Consider the following 16,783-nt stretch of genomic DNA (forward strand, 5'->3'; position numbering starts at 1 on the left):
GTGAACTGCTGGATCACTGAGGCCTCTGAGCACCGCCCACCAACAGTAAATGCTATTTATTGTCGAGACTCTTGGCTGCTCACCAGAATTAAGACACTAAGACTCTATTGCTGAAGACTCCACAAGCTTTGGTTGCAGGACACTGGGAAATGAAACTAGAAGGGAACTGAAAGCCTCCTCCCGGCTGCAGGCCTTTTCATTGGCAGTCTTAACCAGCAGTGGACCCTGCATGCTACACAAGTGGCCATCCAGGCAAGATGTGCCTACTAAGTACAATGGTTGCATGGCCGTTGCTGGAGTAACCAACTGTAAACTGGACACGAGGCCCACTCCATGGGAGGGAATTCATGCCTGATACTGAAAACCTAGTCAAAAGCCTATGGCTGGGAGCGTCACGGGCCCTTAGGAGGAGAGCGACTATGGCTGTTTGGCTACATGGATATATTAAGCTCACAAAATTACCCTCTAAATATTTACGTTTCTGCCCATGTTCGAGTGCTAGTTTCACTTTTGGCTAGAGATGTTTCTCTTTTCAGACAGGGGTGACTGCTGGGGAAAACTCAAAACTCATCCAAGGGCAGCGAAGAGACAGTTGAACGTTCATCACTGAAGGAGGCATCTCTATGGCGCCCTGTAAGGGCTCGGGGACAATGGCGGATGTGGCAGAAAGAACGTAGGAGCCGAAGGACGGGAAGCAGTGCTTTGGAATGCTGAGTGCCAGACGCAAAGAGGTCACTGAATTTGCGACCTCACAACCGCTGTCATCACCTACACAAAACCTACATGATACTGATCCCAACCACATGTCGTCACAGATGATGGAGGAGGGCAAAACAAAAAGACAGCAAAATAAAAGAGGGAATAGTAGGAAAGAAGAGAAAGTTTAGTGCAGGGGTTGGGAGGAGGGGATTGTGTAAATTTTACGTACAATTTTAGTTATTAATAAAACTTTTTAATTTTAATTAAAAACATAATTGAACTTGAAAACGAATAATAATAACAATAATAAATAAAACCTCCAGGCTCTGTGTTAACATTAAACTCTTTTCATTTGTATTATTTCTGACCACCCCCACCGCCCGTCGGTCACCCTGTGTGCGTGAACATGGCTCCGTACAGGTTTCTGTGTTTAAGATGAGATGGCTGCATGATAACGTTGTGTCAGGCAGAGGCAACACGTGGGAAACAGATAACCAGCAAAACATGGGGCACAGCAGTACAAGTCTACAGGTTGAGATGAGAGGGTCGGGAGTTCAAGACCAGCCTCCATGACACAGCAACATTGAGATTAGCCTGGGATACACAAGACCCAGTGTCAAAACAACAATAAAAGGAAAACAAGATGACGGAATCAAGCCATCAAGAGTTCCTATAAGGAAATGAGTGGAATCATGAAAAAATTTCTCTTGGCTTCTTACTTTGTGGCTAAATCGCCTCACAAATCAGGTGCCAGAAGCTGCCCTACAGCCCCCAACCTTCCAAATCTGTACTGCCATGAATCACATACGGCCCCTAACCCACCAAATCTGTGTTGTGATGAGCCGTAGAGCTGACACTTAAGAAAAATTCATAAGCTACTTTTGCCTCTGAACAGGAATTATTAGAACTTTAGAACTAAAACTGAGAGCCTCTTGGGAGTGACTTTTAAAACAGAACAAGTAGTCCCAACCTCCTCTCATAGTCCCTGAGTGAGTCACATTACTGGCATTTGCCAAGCACACATGTGGAGGCTCACAGAACCTGTAGTAGGTTGCTTTTACTTTTTATCATGCAGAAAAATTTCAAGAACAATTATTATAACTCTTCAAGGTACAACTTCTGCGCCTTTCTTGATCTTCTTTAAAGAAGAAATGATGTTGCAAACTCACGAATGTAAAATGTTCCGTGTAGGCTCGGTGTTTAAGCATTTGGTCTCCAGCTGGTGTCGCTGTTTTGGGAGGTTATGGAATCTGTGCCATTCCAGCCTAGGAATACACAGTCAGTCAGGCCTTTACTTGGTATCTGCTGATGGCTCTGGCCTCTGCTTCCTGATCCACCATAATGTGAAGAGCTGCCACAAGCTCCTGCTACCACTGACTGAATCAGCCCAGCCCTTGGGTCTTCCTGACATGATGGACTGATACCCCTGAGACCACGAGTCAATAAACTTCCTTCAAGTGCTCTGTTAGGTATTATGCCACAGCAACACGAAAAGCAACCAACAGACAAGCATGCAATAATGCATATTAACTGTGATTATTAACGAGCTATTCAATTAAGACAAAAAAAAACCCACCAAAGATCGTTTCATTATTTAGCATATAATCCTGGGACCTGGGAGATGGCTAAGCAGGCAAGAGCACTGGCCACACTTGCATGAGGGGCCTGAGAGGGCTTGGTTTGCCTTGGTTCAGTTCCCCAGCACCCACATAAGCAGCTGAGCATAGCCATGCAAGCCTGTAACCTCATTCTTATGGAGAGTGGAGACGGGAGAATCACTGGGGGCTCACTAGTCAAGACAGCCTGACAAAAAAAAAAAAGCAGGTTTGTGTTCAGTGAGATTCCAACTCAAGGAAACAAAACAGAAGAACGAAAAGGAAGGACACCCAATGGCCTCTGCACACACAAAAGGCACATACATCTACACGCTCATGTGCATAAACCACAGCACACGCACACAATTGTTGTAAACAATCAAGACACTAAACATTAAAGACAAGATACCAAGCTGGAGAGAGAGCTCAGCAGTTATGGGCACTTGCTTGCAAAGCCTGGAGCCCAGGTTTGATTCCCTAGTGACCATGCAAAGCCAAATGCATCTTGTGTTCATTTGCAGTAGCAAGAGGCCCTGACAGGCTCATGCCATTCTCTGTCTCCCCTTGCAAATATATGTATTTTTTAAAGTTTAAAAAGACAGATATGGTGGCATACAGAGCACTCAGAAGACAGAGGAAGGAGATCACCATGAGTTCGAGGCCCCCTAAGACTATGTAGTGAATTCCAGGTCAGCCTGGGCTAGAGGGAGACCCTACCTCAAAAAAAAAAAAAAATAAATAAAAGATATCACAACAAACAGGCAAATGTGATATATATTTTAAAAGCCAGATATATTTTAAAAAGATCATGCTTACAGTAAGTAAATTATGTAGTGAAGACACATCAAAGTAAAGTTGATGAGTAAAAAGGCACATTGAAAAGTTTAAGGGCAGAAAGAGTTCTTTCTGTTTTTGTAGTTTTGCTTCTAACACAGGAAATGGGGAAACAAACATTACAATTACTTTTTTTTTTTTTTTTTTTCCGATGAAGGTTTCTGTCAGTTAAGTGATTAACACTGGCTTCTTTTCTCCCTTGCCCAGAACAGTCTTTCCTTGGCTTCAGAGAGGCGTTTAGTCGTCTGCCATGTAGAGACGATACATCAGGGCTACAGCCAGGGCAGACATGGCAGGAATCACCCAGTTGGTCCACCAACTAGAAAGACAGAGCAACGATGCCTGAGTGAGGTTTAGTGCAGGGAACTCAAACTCTGCTTCTTCTGACAGAAGACGACTACAGCGCGTTTTCCTCGCCTCGAGAAGCAATATGGCCAAACAGACAACACAGCTTTACTGAGCATCGTTCTCTCCTGCTGTTGTCCTGAGAAAACCAACGCCCCCAACCCTGTTCCAATGTACTCCCATTGACTTGACACAGAGGGCTACCTTTCTCTCTCCTGCCCAGGAACACTGATTTTCTTCATGTGAACTAGGGGTTAGCCATGACAAAGTGCAGTGATTAATCTCTGGTGGTTAACTTGGCAGGATTCCAAATCACGCAGGCACGGGGCCCCTGGGAAGGCTGGGGAGGGCTGATCTTGATTGGGTTAACCAAGGTGGGCAACACCATTCCACAGGCTGGGGCCTCAATTGACTGAGAAGGAGGAGCACCGAGCAGAGACACTCATCGCCCTCTGCTTCCTCACTATTGACTGAATGTGACCAGCTGCCTCAAGTTCCTGCCACCATGCCTTGAGCAAGAGGCATCTTGCTGGAGGAGGAGTGTCACTGGGAGCAGGCCTTGAGCCTAAGACCCTGAGCCAGGCGCTCTCTCTCTCTCTCTACTTCCACCTACTGATGTGACGTGACACAAGCTTCCTGCTCCGCCATGCTTCCCACGCCATGACAGACTTCACCTTAAACAGTAGCAAACACAATAGAGCTTTTCCTTCCTCAAGCTGCTTCTGGCTGGCCATTTTGTCCCAATGATGAGAAAATAACCAACACACCCTGTGAGTTCAGGCTGCCACCTGGCCCAGCTCTAACATTCCACGATCTTCCTGCTTTAAAAACCCAATCTTGGCACCTGTGCCTGGTGGACTTTAGACTGTTAAGAAACATGCCCAACATATTTAGTCTGTTCACAAAACTCACAAAAATGTCCAATTTATACATTGTCCAGTTTTAAAGAACAAAATCTCAGTAGATGATAAATTACAGGGTATAGATGAACTAGGGACAGAACCCCAGGGCAGTGCTTTATTTTTGATGTAAATTTTAAAATCAGACTTGAATCTCTAATTCAGATTTTAGTATCTTAGAAATCCGATTTAAGATTGGCTTTGCAATCCAAATAAACTATACATACATCTATTTTTCACCATAAACTCTCCACTCAGCCCATTCAAAGAATGAGATCAATAAAAAGCTTTAAACTGTGAAAGGACTACAAGGGTCATTTTCATCTTAATGAGTTTTTAGTTTCTATTCCGATTGCCAGCACACAGCGAGGTGTGAAGTACTGCCAGTAGGCAGGGAATGTTCTAGAACACCTAAAGACTGGGGAAGTTAACTTTGACAAGAAAAAATAAGAAACATGCAGCCTTTAGTTTGGTGGGGGAGGGGGGAGGATGTTACATAAGTCAACATGGTCAAGTTGCCAAGAAGAAGCTTGGCCCATAATTAAGGAAATGTCCCTGTAAATGAGTAACAGCACTTATATAAGTGAGGGCCGGCTTAGTGACAAAGGAAAACTGAGCCATGCTAGGGAAACACGATCACCAGGGTTTAAGATGGTCACATATCCAGCAGGAAGGGAATGGGACTTCTGCCTGAGGAGCAATCACAGGACTGATTGCCCGAATGGTTATCACAGGACCAAGAGGACTCCATTTGTTCTGTATGTTCCTTGGCGCAGAACCATCTGGAGGTTGATACATGGGGTGGGGGGGGGGGATTACAATGGAGGGTGCTGACAGCTGGAAACGACAGCTAAGGACAGAAAGCTCTGAAGGACCAGGCACTCGTGGGGCTGAGCCCAGGGTGATGGTCGAGTGGGAAGCATGGCGGGAAGCCAGGCACAGAGGGTCATAAGGGGAGGTGCCCATCCAGTTCTGACTCCCAAGCACTCCCACCTAAGCCTGTTTAAGAGACCACCACATACCTGGGCTTAGACTCAACAGTAGTAATAAGCGGTTCCTGGAATACAAGAGAAAACAAAGTTAGAGCGATGTCTGAACATTCATTCTATGGACCAAAATCCCTTAATTAATTAGCTCATTAATAAGATCAGAGTGTTTTACTCAAACCTGCTGTTTTTTGATTATTGATAGGGAAAATTGTATCAAAGTTCTGTTCATTAAAAAAGCCTGATTTCACATTTTTTTCAAGAACATAAAATTCTAAGTTCTATATTTAAATTACTCAATAGTGCAAACTTGATAATTTGAAAGTGTTAAAACCCCATCATTGTCCTTAGAACAGCAAACTATGGAACTAAAATATCAATTATTTCATTCAAAACTAACAGGGTATAAAGGTGAGTCCACATTACATTAAGTACATGTCAACAGGAAGAAAAAAATGACTGTCACTTCATATCCTAATGTTAAGTTTATACCACAGTTTCTGAGCCTCCCTGAAGTCACCAGACAGTACCAGCAAGACCCCTGATTGACTCCAGGGACCATTTCTGCCTGACTAACAAATAAGGAAGCCCTGTTTTTTATTTTCTAGCACTTTCTGAGGGAAGCTCTTCTTGTGAGGACCTGAAGGAGAACAATGTTTAATGTACAGCTTCATGAAACAAAAATAAACTCCTTGGCTTGAAGATGTGTTAAGAAGCAGTCTTTTAATATTCCACACCAGCAAAATTAATTATTAGTACGTCCAAAAAAGCAGGCATGAACAAGACAGCTTCAGAGACATGTCTGCAGCTTCCAGCAGCACAGATAAAGAAAAAAATGAAATCAGTAACACAACTGGTGGTTTGCAGAGAGGCAAAGTTTCGCTCCCATAAGGCAGAGTAAAGAAGTTCGCGCGGAAAGGTGGGATCATTTAAAGGACCAGCAAGCAAAGCAGGCAGGGGACACACACCAACCTTGAAACGGCGACTTTAAGAGTCCTGACACAGTAGGGGAAGAAAATAAGTCATTTAAAAAGAAAACTTCACATCTATTATCTACTTAGGTGGCTTTAAATCTCACCATCTGTAAGAAGCATTCATAACTACTGCAAGATTTTTTTTCAAACTTTTTTTACATGTGAATAAAATTAACAGTGGGGACTAAAGATGATCAAATATGGAAAGCCTGAGGCTCAGCTAGTGGAAGCAGCTCGCCATCAATTCTGGAGGAAGAGCTCACTGAGGGGCGAGTGCGACCACCGTGCTGCACTTAGGTGTCAAACAGTAGTATTGTATTAGTGGGTTACACTGGCCATGCTGCAGGCACTTGACCAGACATGCCGGCGACTCCACGCAAGCAGCTCATCTCTTCTGCCGGGCTGTCCAGGTGGCCGTGACTGCTGATGTTGAAACTGCCGTGAGGTTAAAATGCTGCCACAAAGGTCAAGCAAGATGGTTAACATGGAAAGCTTGCTGACTGACGCGTCGCCACCACAGGCAACGACGATGCCTCCCCCAGCAGAGGGGATCTTCAAAGATGAGCCCAGAGCTTCCATTTTTATTTGTTTTTCATTTTGTGTCCACAAGTGTTGCGCTGTGCTTGTGTGGTACGTGTTCATGTGTGTAAGCATGTATGTACAGATGCACATGTGTGTGCACACATGTGAGGCCAGGAATCAACCTCAGGTGTCTTCCTCAGTAGCTCTCTACCTTGAGTTTCCCCCCCGCCCCAACGTAGGGTCTCACTCTTGCTCAGGCTGTCCTGGAATTCACTATGTAGTCTCAGGGTGGCCCCATGGTGATCCTCCTACTTCTGCCTCCCGAGGAGTGCTGGGATTAAAGGCGTGCACCACGCCCAGCTTTCTACCTTGTTTTTTAATTGACAGCTTTTATACATGTGCGTAATGTATTTGGACCATAATCCCCTCCTGTGTCACCTTCTCTTGTCCCTCCACCAGTCCTGACCGAATGTCACTGGGCCCAATCTGGCGCAGGCCTCGTGCAAGTAGTGACAGCTGTTGGGAGGTCATTAATGCAACAGCCACCTCGTGCGCAGAAAACAGGGCTCCAAAAGCTCATCCTCTGGCTCCTAAATTCTTTCCACTCCCCTTCCACAATGTTTCCTGAGCCTTGGAGGTTCACCTAGGTTTTTTTGTTTTGTTTTGAGATAGAGTCTCACTTTAGCCAGGCTGAATCTGGAATTCACTGTAGTATCAGGGTGGAATCAAACTCATGGTGATCCTCCTACCTCTGCCTCCTGAGTGTTGGATTAAAGGTGTGCGCAATCACTCGGCCCACCTACTTTTTTTGAGACATGGTCTCTATATGAAAATGAAGCTCACTGGGTTCAGCTAGGTTACCTGACCAGCAAGTACCAGGATTCTCTCATCTCCACCCCTGCCCTTAGTACATGCCACCAAACCTGGCTTTTACACTGTGATGCTGGAGGTCTGAACTCAGGTCCTCAAGCTTAATGCAGCAAGCACTTGACCAACTGAGCCATCTCCCCAACCCTCATATAGCCTTGTGATATGCAATATCTTCACAACTCTATAATATCTGTGAATTAAAGCAAGTTAAAATTTCCCTTAGTACTTGAGTAAAACAAAGTAGCCAGAGCCCTGAGGGATTTCATTTGGGTTCAGGGAAGGAACTATCAAACACATCAAGAAGTAACAGGCAAAGGCTCATTTTTATGACAAGCTCCAACACCTGTCAACTCTGAAATCTGGAAGGCTTCCAACTTCTAGCAAGAAAGGTTAACAGCCGGGATGTGTCAGGCATCATGATTTATGAAAGTCACATAAATCTATGTGAATGGTATGAGTCACATAAAAATGCAGGGAGCTGAAAAAGCTTTGGCACATCAGAGTGATGACAATTGTAAGGTCAGCTAACTCAAGTCACTCCTTAGAAGCCTTTCTCCCTCACAGTACTGACAAGGATGCCTTCACGAGAGGTCCAGAGCATGTGGAAGCGCAAGAGAAGATGACAGCTACAAGCCAGAAGTTGGAAGTGTGCCTTTCAGAGCCTCACATCCTCAGCAGGACTGTGGGATGTGGTTGAGAGTAAACTACAACTTCACATAATGACGCTCTGAAAGTTATAATCTCAGGGTACTGTTAATATTATTCCCTCCTATGCAAGCAAATTTGGTTAACACAAATACATTTAAATATGTGTAATTTCTAGGTCTATAAACATCTCAAGTTGGCATTTTAACCTCATGCTTCCCCTGGCAGTTTGGATGTATGTCCTCCATAGACTGAGGTGTTTTATTAAAAGCTTGGATCTCCCACCAAGGCTGGAGGAGGTGTCGCTGGGGGCAGATCCTGAAGTCCAGACCTAAGGTGTGTTTGGGGTCAAATCTGATTTCCAGCCCAAAGGTGTGCAGAGCAGTCCCAGTTCTGGCCGGGCCATGCTGTCTGCTGTCACTTTGTGCTTATTGCTTTTGGTGTTTGCTGGCTGGTGATGGTTTCCCTCTACTGGGATGTGTGGAAACAGTTTTCTCCACCATTGATGGAACTTTCCCCAGGATCTGTAAGCTTGAAATAAACCCCTTCCTCCCATAAACTGTGTCTGTGTGGAAGTTCATCCTAGCAATGTGAAACTGACTGCAACTCCCATTTGGGCAGGTCTGAAGTAATACTTTGAAACCTCTAATTTCATAATTAAATTAGAAAGTTTAAGTAAGCAACATTTACTTTTCAGTGCTTGGGACTGGACTCAGGGCCTTGCTTAGCAAGCACTGAGCAACACTCCCATCCCTAATCCCTAAAGAGGTGCCATTTATTTAAAAACTCGAGCCACAGCACACATTCTCCATCCTAGCGACATATGCTGTTAAGAAACAGCTACACACCCAACCTTGTCTGGCAGACCAAACACACAAGGACAACAGACATAACACCGTTAACACAGGAGCCACCCACGACCTTTCATTTTCCTTGCTTACAGCCTCTCAAGCAAGGTCCTGCCCCACATTCCTCCAGCTCCACTCCCATTTACTAAGCAGACATAATAAAGGACAAAGGTTTTTTGAATGATAAAATACTTAAAAGTTCTTTTATTTGTAAAATCCCTGTATAGAATAAAACTATCAACTTTAAAAAGTGAGCAGGGAACCTGGTGTGGTGGCGCACGCCTTTAATTCCAGCACTTGGGAGGCAGAGGTAGAAGGATCGTCTGTGACTACAGAGTAAGTTCTAGGTGAGCCTTGGCTAGAATGAGATCCTACCTTGAAAAAAACAAAAACAAAACAATAATAATAACAAAAAAGTGAGTAGGGTAGCCCAGGAGATGGTTTATTAGGAAAAAGTGGTTGCTGGGCAAGCATGACTTGATCCCTGGCACCCATGTAAAAAGCTGGGCATAGTGGCACATGACTGTAGTCCCAGAGCTAGGAAGGCAGAGGTGGGGGCTGGGGGGGGCTCCCTAGCACTTGCTGGCGATTCTAACTGAACCGGTGAGTTCTAGGTTCAGTGAGAGAGCCCGTCTCAAAAAAACTAAGGTGGAGAGTGACTGAGGAAGACGCCAACATCCACTTCTGGCCTCCACATGTGCACATGCATGAATACGACCAGATGTACTTGTCTCCGCAAACATACACACATGTACACCCATCTCACACACACACACACACACACAATAAATTTTTTTAATTTTTATTTATTTGAGAGAGAGAAAAATAGAGGCAGGGAGAGAGACAGAGAATGGGCAGGCCAGGTCCTCCAGCCACAGCAAATGAACTTCAGATGCATGCACCACCATCTTATGTATCTGGCTTACATGGGTCCTGAGGAATTGAACCCGAGTCCTTTGGCTTTGCAGGCAAGTACCTTAACTGCTCAGCCATTTCTTCAGCCCACACATTTCTTTTAAAAAAGTGAGAGCTGGGCGTGGCGACGCACGCCTTTAGTCCCAGCCTTCTGGAGGCAGAAGTAGGAGGATCACCACGTGTCAGAGGCCACCCTGAGACTAAATAGTGAATTCCAGGTCACCCTGGGCTATAGCAAGACCCTACACCCCCCCAAAAAAAACCCAAAAATGAAACAACAAGTGAGAGTCAGCCTCCCGTGAGGCCTCTGAACCCAAACAGCTACTAGTGAGGATCTAAAGGCTCAGAGCCTCTCAATCCAGCAAACATAGACAGGAACACTTTTTTTAATGTTGACTGCTCGATTCCCAGAATTCAAGATGTAGTTGCACTCTGTCCCCCAAATACTCAAAGTATCAAAGTGACCAACAAGTTCAAACAGGAAACCAAACACCCACATAGAACAGCAAACAGTGACAGGTCATCTGTGCCCCCCACCTAGCAAAACACACATGTTCTAGGCGCAAACTAGGGAAACGGGCCCTAACACAGTGGTGGTCTGTGGGAAGAGACATGCTCACCACTGCACACCTGCCGTGTCTAACACGTGAACCCCATGGGAATGGACAAGGTTGGCCTGTAGAGGATCTAAGCTCAAAGCCTAGTTTCTCTGCAGCTGGGCAACTTAAAATTACTGTATGAGTATTAACATACTGAACATCTAATAGGGGAAAAAAAAAAAATCAAACTTAGTCTCTTATACACTTCAGAAAAAAAAAAAAATACAAAAGCTTCACCCATCACAGAATTTTAGCCTCCAAAAAGGGACTCCAGTCAAATGAACTAAGGACAAGGACACTAAGGACAAGTAATTGTCACAGGTGCCACTCAAATTCTAAAGTCTGTTTTTAACTTCCTGAAGTATTCATGTTACCTGCACTGAACTTAAGCCCTGTTTTTCAGCTGAGAAAAGAGAAAACAGAAGTGGAATGGCTGTGTACCAAAAAGCACTGGCCAGGCCTTTTATCATACTATGTAAGGGTTGAAGTCAACATGATCTTTACACTCATGCTATTGAACTAAAAAACAATATGCTGCCAGCCCAGGCAATGCAGCGGGTTCTCCTGTTCTTACTACAAGCTCACGGAGGTGTGCTGTGTGTGCTTTATCCACCAAACCCAAATGCACATACCAAGAGGAAAAACTACACTTCCTTGCTGTCATTGTTTGAAGCACAACTTTCCCCTGTCCTCCTTTAATTGTAGGCAAGGAATGAAATTTTTCCTACTTGCACTTTTCATGAACATGGGCTGTTCTCATCAGTTCTTATTCTGAATTTATTATGTGCAAATGTAAGTGAGAAGGTAAGTTCAGAGGGAATTTCTAGGGGACCAGAATGTAAGCCCAGTGCATTTACTGAACACCTACTGTGCCCCAGAGATGGGGAAACATCGAGCAGGAGACATGGGGAGTATCCTAAGAGGTTGAGGAGGGGAAATTCTCAACACAATCAGCGTTTAACTTCTCTGCAAATAGGACTTATGTTGTACCTTTCAGATCAAAAGAACAGTGCTCTTATAACTTTTTTTAGGGAATGAATCCAAGAACTCATTATTTCAGGCCAGCACTTTAATACTGAGCTATACTTACAGACTTGAAAAGGTAACTTATTGATAATTCTGATGACAAAATAAGCTTAAGTATTGACAGTTATAAAAACAACAACACACAAGCTCTCGTTGAAAACATACCAGCTGACCTACACAAGTAACTCCTGTGAAGCCAATCTTACCTAGAAAGACGTGGGTAGGCCTCAGTCAGGTAGGTAAGAGACCTATACCCACAGCTGGACAGGTTTTAAAGACAATGAAAATAGCTCCATCCACCAACACATGTGAGATGTTCAGACTTACCGAAGGTTTGGCTAACTTTGATCTGTCATCCTGAAAGAAAAAAAGGGGGGGGGGGCATTTAGAATAACAGAACATTTACAGAAGTATCATTTCCAAAGAGCACACTTTTTCTGAGACTTAAAATAAATATTCTCCAGTAATTAGCATTTGGGGCTCAGCATTCTCCTGAACAAAAAATTTGATCCATCTGGCTTGACAACAAAATTTAACAGCAGATTTGGGGTTGAGAAGCATTCTCTCCAGAGTCCCAATGTTTAGAAGGGCATCTGTGACAGTCCCATTCATGTGTTAATATGTGGACATTTACTTGGGTCAGACTGTGACTTTTAATTCAGGAAGTAACTGAAGACTGGACTCTTTCCCTCCCTTCCTCCCTGCCAAATTCCCTGAGATGTGGGCAGGAGATGGCTTAGCGGTTGAGCGCTTGCCTGTGAAGCCTAAGGACCCCAGTTCCAGTCTCGGCTCCCCAGGACCCAAGTTAGCCAGATGCACAAGGGGGAGCACACATCTGGAACTCGTTTGCAGTGACTGGAGGCCCTGGCGCGCCCATTCTCTCTCCTTCTCTCTATCTGCCTCTTTCTGTCCCTCTCTGTCTCTCTCAAATAAACAAACAAAAATAACAACAACAAAAAATCCCTGAGATGTGACTCTCTCTTGCTTATGTGATGACCTGAGTTCTGTAATTTCCCAATGGCAGGGTCATAAATTGTTTAAACCTCAGGCCTAGGATCTCAGAATGCAAAGGCATCTAAAAGAAGACTGGAAGTCCCCACAGGGTGGTAAAGCAGGTCATGGCCCAAAACCCACCCCCCCACCTCACAAGCACTGGACAGGACACTAATAAGGACAGACTTTGCTGGTGACTGTAGGACTACTTCACTTCTATGAGTCTAAAGATGAAGATATGCGAGCAAATAAACTTCCCAGGTAAGTGGAGTATACTCCCTCAAAGTACATAGATCCTCCCACCAAAACCAAACCTTCTCCATAGGTATCTAAAATGATTGCAATCCTTCTAAAGAGAGCCTAATCTTACCTTTAGTCAAGGTCACTATGAATAGTATGCATCACTCATATACATAAAATATCCCATGTGCACACATATACTGTTATATATGCATGTTATAAATGTGTGTTTATAAGCTCAGATTGCTCACTTGTTCTGGGGCTACTTGTCTCTCAGAGGGGCAAAGTACACTCCTGGCAGTTCCTCACCCCTCTGTGGCACCAAGGAGCTGGGAAGACAGAAAGGACCCAAGTGTTCTCTCAGAGTACAGAAAGAGCTAAATGTCCAGCCAGGAATCAGCCACCTTTTCTGAAACCCGGAGAACTCAGACACTCACAACTTAGGCGACAGACCAGCAGCATTGCAATAGGTCATTGAACAGAGGACACAGAAGGGCCTAAGTTCTGAGATAGCCCTGGGTACATAACAGAGTCACAGAGGCCAGTGCTTCCCAAAATTCTGCCAATGTAGTGGCACCAAAGGGTGCATCCTCTAAGATCCGGGGCAAAGTAGCAGAAAGAGGACACGGTGCTGATTTTCCATATGGCCGGGCTTAGAAGTTTAATACAGCTTCTAAAAATCATTTTTAAAATATTTTATTTATTTATTGAAAGAGAGGATGGGTACCAGGGCCTCTAGCTACTACAAACAAACTCCAGATGCATGCACCACCTTGTGCATCTGGCTTTACCTAGGTAGGTCCTGGGGAACTGAACCTGGGTCCTTTGGCTTTGCTAGCAAGCACGTTAACTGCTAAGCCTTCATTAAATTAAAATATCCTTAGGCTAATGAAAGTGGGGAGAGGGACTTGTCAAAAAAAAATCATTTGGGGCAAAAAAGAATACAAGGAAGAAAGCTCTGTGAGACTGATGCCCTCCCACCCTCTGGATGTCCTTTTTGGTGAATTTGCAAAGATTAAAAAGCAATCCCTGGGACAGGCCTTGGGCCAAAGCATTCTGACTCCGAATGGCATTACAAAACAGATCCAGCGCAATGCAGAGCAACTCTGAGCCAAGTTACTTATGACAAAGGTAGCGTTCTAGGCTGGGGGCTGGGGGAGGGGAATGGCTCAGTAGATAAAGTGATTTGTTGCAGGCTGGACTCTGGACCTCCAGAGCAAGCTGGCTAGCTAGATGAGCTGAACTGGTGAGCTCGGGGTTCAAGTGAGAAACCCTGCCTCAGTCAGATAAGGTGGACAGCAATCGAGGAGGACACTGCGTGTCAACCTCTGGCTTCCACACACACTATCCGCATGTGTACCCACTCGCACAGTGTAAATTAGTAGTAATGATGGCGGTGGTGGTGCTCGAGCTGGGTGTGGTGGCGCCGTTCCAACACCCGGTAGGTGGAAGCAGGAGGACTGAGAGTTGCAGGCTAGCCCGTGCTTCGTAAGAAGTTACAGGTCAGCCGGCGCTATACATTGAGACCTTCAAACCCAGGAACAAAACGGGTATTCCAAAATCGGGAGCTGCTTTTGCTTTCCTCCTTTGATAAGTTTTGTGTCTATGCAAAGCTAGACTTAACAAGGTCGAACTAGTAAGACCTTACAGAGAAATCAGAAAGCAACCTCCAGGAAGGACTTACTGGATGGACCTCCCCGATGATGTACGTTTTGGACAGTTCTCTTGCGTCAGTAGAGTGCCCCACATCCTCGAAGTTCTCGGTAGCATCGCCCCCGGCTTGTTCTCTTAGCACTTCTTCCCCGCCAGGATGCTGTTGAAAGGATGAGCAGAATGAAAAATTACTATTTTTTCCAGGCAAATGAGTTAAAAGGAAATGGTCAGTGTCTTTAGCCAAATAGGCCGCCCCAGAAAAGTCACAGGGGGCAATGGGTGACTGTGATTGCCCACAGCAAGTAGGTGGAGGGCGGCAGCTCTCCAGCACCCACATCACAAAATTACAGTGAAGTCTGAGGATTCTCATCCTACCTCGGTTTGTTTTTTTGTTTTGTTTTGTTTTGTTTTGTTTTGGAGGTAGGGTCTCTCTCTAGCCCAGGCTGACCTGGAATTCACTATGTAGTCTCAGGGTGGCCTCGAACTGGCCACAATCCTATCTCTACCTCCCAAGTGCTGAGATTAAAGGTGTGTACACACCTGGCTCATCCTGTCTTTTTAAAAAAATATATTTATTTTTATTTATTTATTTGACAGAATGACAGAGAGAGAGAGAGAATGAGCCCACCAGGGCTTCCATCCACTGCAAACAAACTCCGGATGCAAGCACCTACTCGTGCATCTGGCTCACATGGATCCTGGGGAATTGAACCTGGTTCCTTTGGCTTTGCAGGCAGACAGCTTAACCACTAAGCCATCCCTACAGCCCTGTCTTTTTAAAAAAAAAAATTTTTTTTTTAAATTCTCCCAGTTCTGGAATTGAAAGATGGCTTAGCAATGAAAAGTGCTTCCCATGAGAGCATAAGGGCCTCAGAAGGCCTGAGGCTGCTCACGTTCAATCCCCAGTATTCACAAAAATATCTGGCCATGTGGCCACACCTGTCTATAACCCCAGTCTGACAAGGGAGCAGAGACCTCAAAATTGCTGGAACTCATGAAAAGACAGCAAACTCCAAAATCAATAAGAGACTCTGGCTCAAGTAAGAACGGGCAGAAGAGCAATGGAACAGGCCACTGGGCATTCCACTGTAGTCACCGCATGGGCACACATACACATGCATGTAACATCCCACACACACACATTACACACAATACACATTACACACACATACACAGTAGCAAAAAAACAAAACAAAAAAAAAAAAAACCTCCCAGTTTTATTAAGGTAAAAATTTTTGTATGTGTATTTGTGTTATATAGGATGTAATGTTCTAGTGTGAATATTTCATAATGATTCAATCAAGCTGGTTTACCTATCATTTCAAATACCTATCTCTCTACTTTTCTGTGGCAAAAACACTTAGCAATTTCCAAGTATATATCACTATTACTAGCAGTCACCATATTGCAGAGTCCACCTTCACAAGAGTTCAGCAGCCAACAGGCAGCTGATTCATCCCTGAGGGGAGACCCACACACGAGGAGGAGGTGGCCAAGAACCGAGGACTATTCTGTGACTATGGAGCAAGTGTCAGGATCAAGCCAGATCAGTTTTATCCTCTTCCAATCTTAGGGCATGAAGAGGTAAGAAGAGGTTCTTATCTGCTTTGAATGCTTACATAATGTACTTTGTTTTACTCATGTTGATTTTATACAAATTGAGTTTTGTGCCTTTAGTCACTATTTTAAAGTCATGAAAGATCTGAAGTGATCCCTTAACCTTTTCACTAAAACAACCTTATTTAATGTGAGTAATATAGCTGTAATTGTACTGTAAGTTGAAATTGTACTGCAAATTATCAGAGTTAGGGGTCTACCCAAAACAAAGCTGAGAGAAATATAAATAGAATGAGAAGTATTAAATGAATGATATCAATGAAATCCACATAGAGAGAGACAGTTTTAGGTAGGGAGATGGGCAACAAAAGCATCTATCTATGATACACAGAATAAGTGATTGGAAGGTGGAGTCACCCCTGAGTCCATTAACTGGGCATTCCAAATTACAGCACTCCCTGAGCTGGTTTGGTGCTCAATGATCTGGAAGGCACATCTTTGGCTTCCTAAGAAACATAAGGGCTTAAAAAGGAAGAAAATACTACAAGCTTAATAATATTCATCACTGAGCAACAATTACACA

The 16,783-nt window shown here is 44.3% G+C and overlaps 1 protein-coding gene across 1 annotated transcript in view; it reads right to left on the reverse strand.

Annotated features, from left to right (window-relative positions):
* Window positions 1-3,067: 3,067 nt before the first annotated feature.
* Window positions 3,068-16,783, reverse strand: part of LOC101602682 (cytochrome b5) — a 30,417-nt gene continuing 16,701 nt past the window's right edge. The window contains exons 2-5 of the mRNA XM_004654641.3: window positions 14,675-14,803; window positions 12,085-12,114; window positions 5,395-5,429; window positions 3,068-3,447 (exon numbers count right to left, since the gene is read on the reverse strand). Coding sequence (XP_004654698.3) covers window positions 3,366-3,447; window positions 5,395-5,429; window positions 12,085-12,114; window positions 14,675-14,803 — 276 coding nt within the window. The 3' untranslated portion in view covers window positions 3,068-3,365. The remainder of the gene's footprint in view (window positions 3,448-5,394; window positions 5,430-12,084; window positions 12,115-14,674; window positions 14,804-16,783) is intronic.

Source organism: Jaculus jaculus, chromosome 15 (genome assembly GCF_020740685.1).
Source record: "Jaculus jaculus isolate mJacJac1 chromosome 15, mJacJac1.mat.Y.cur, whole genome shotgun sequence".
NCBI lineage: Eukaryota > Metazoa > Chordata > Mammalia > Rodentia > Dipodidae > Jaculus > Jaculus jaculus.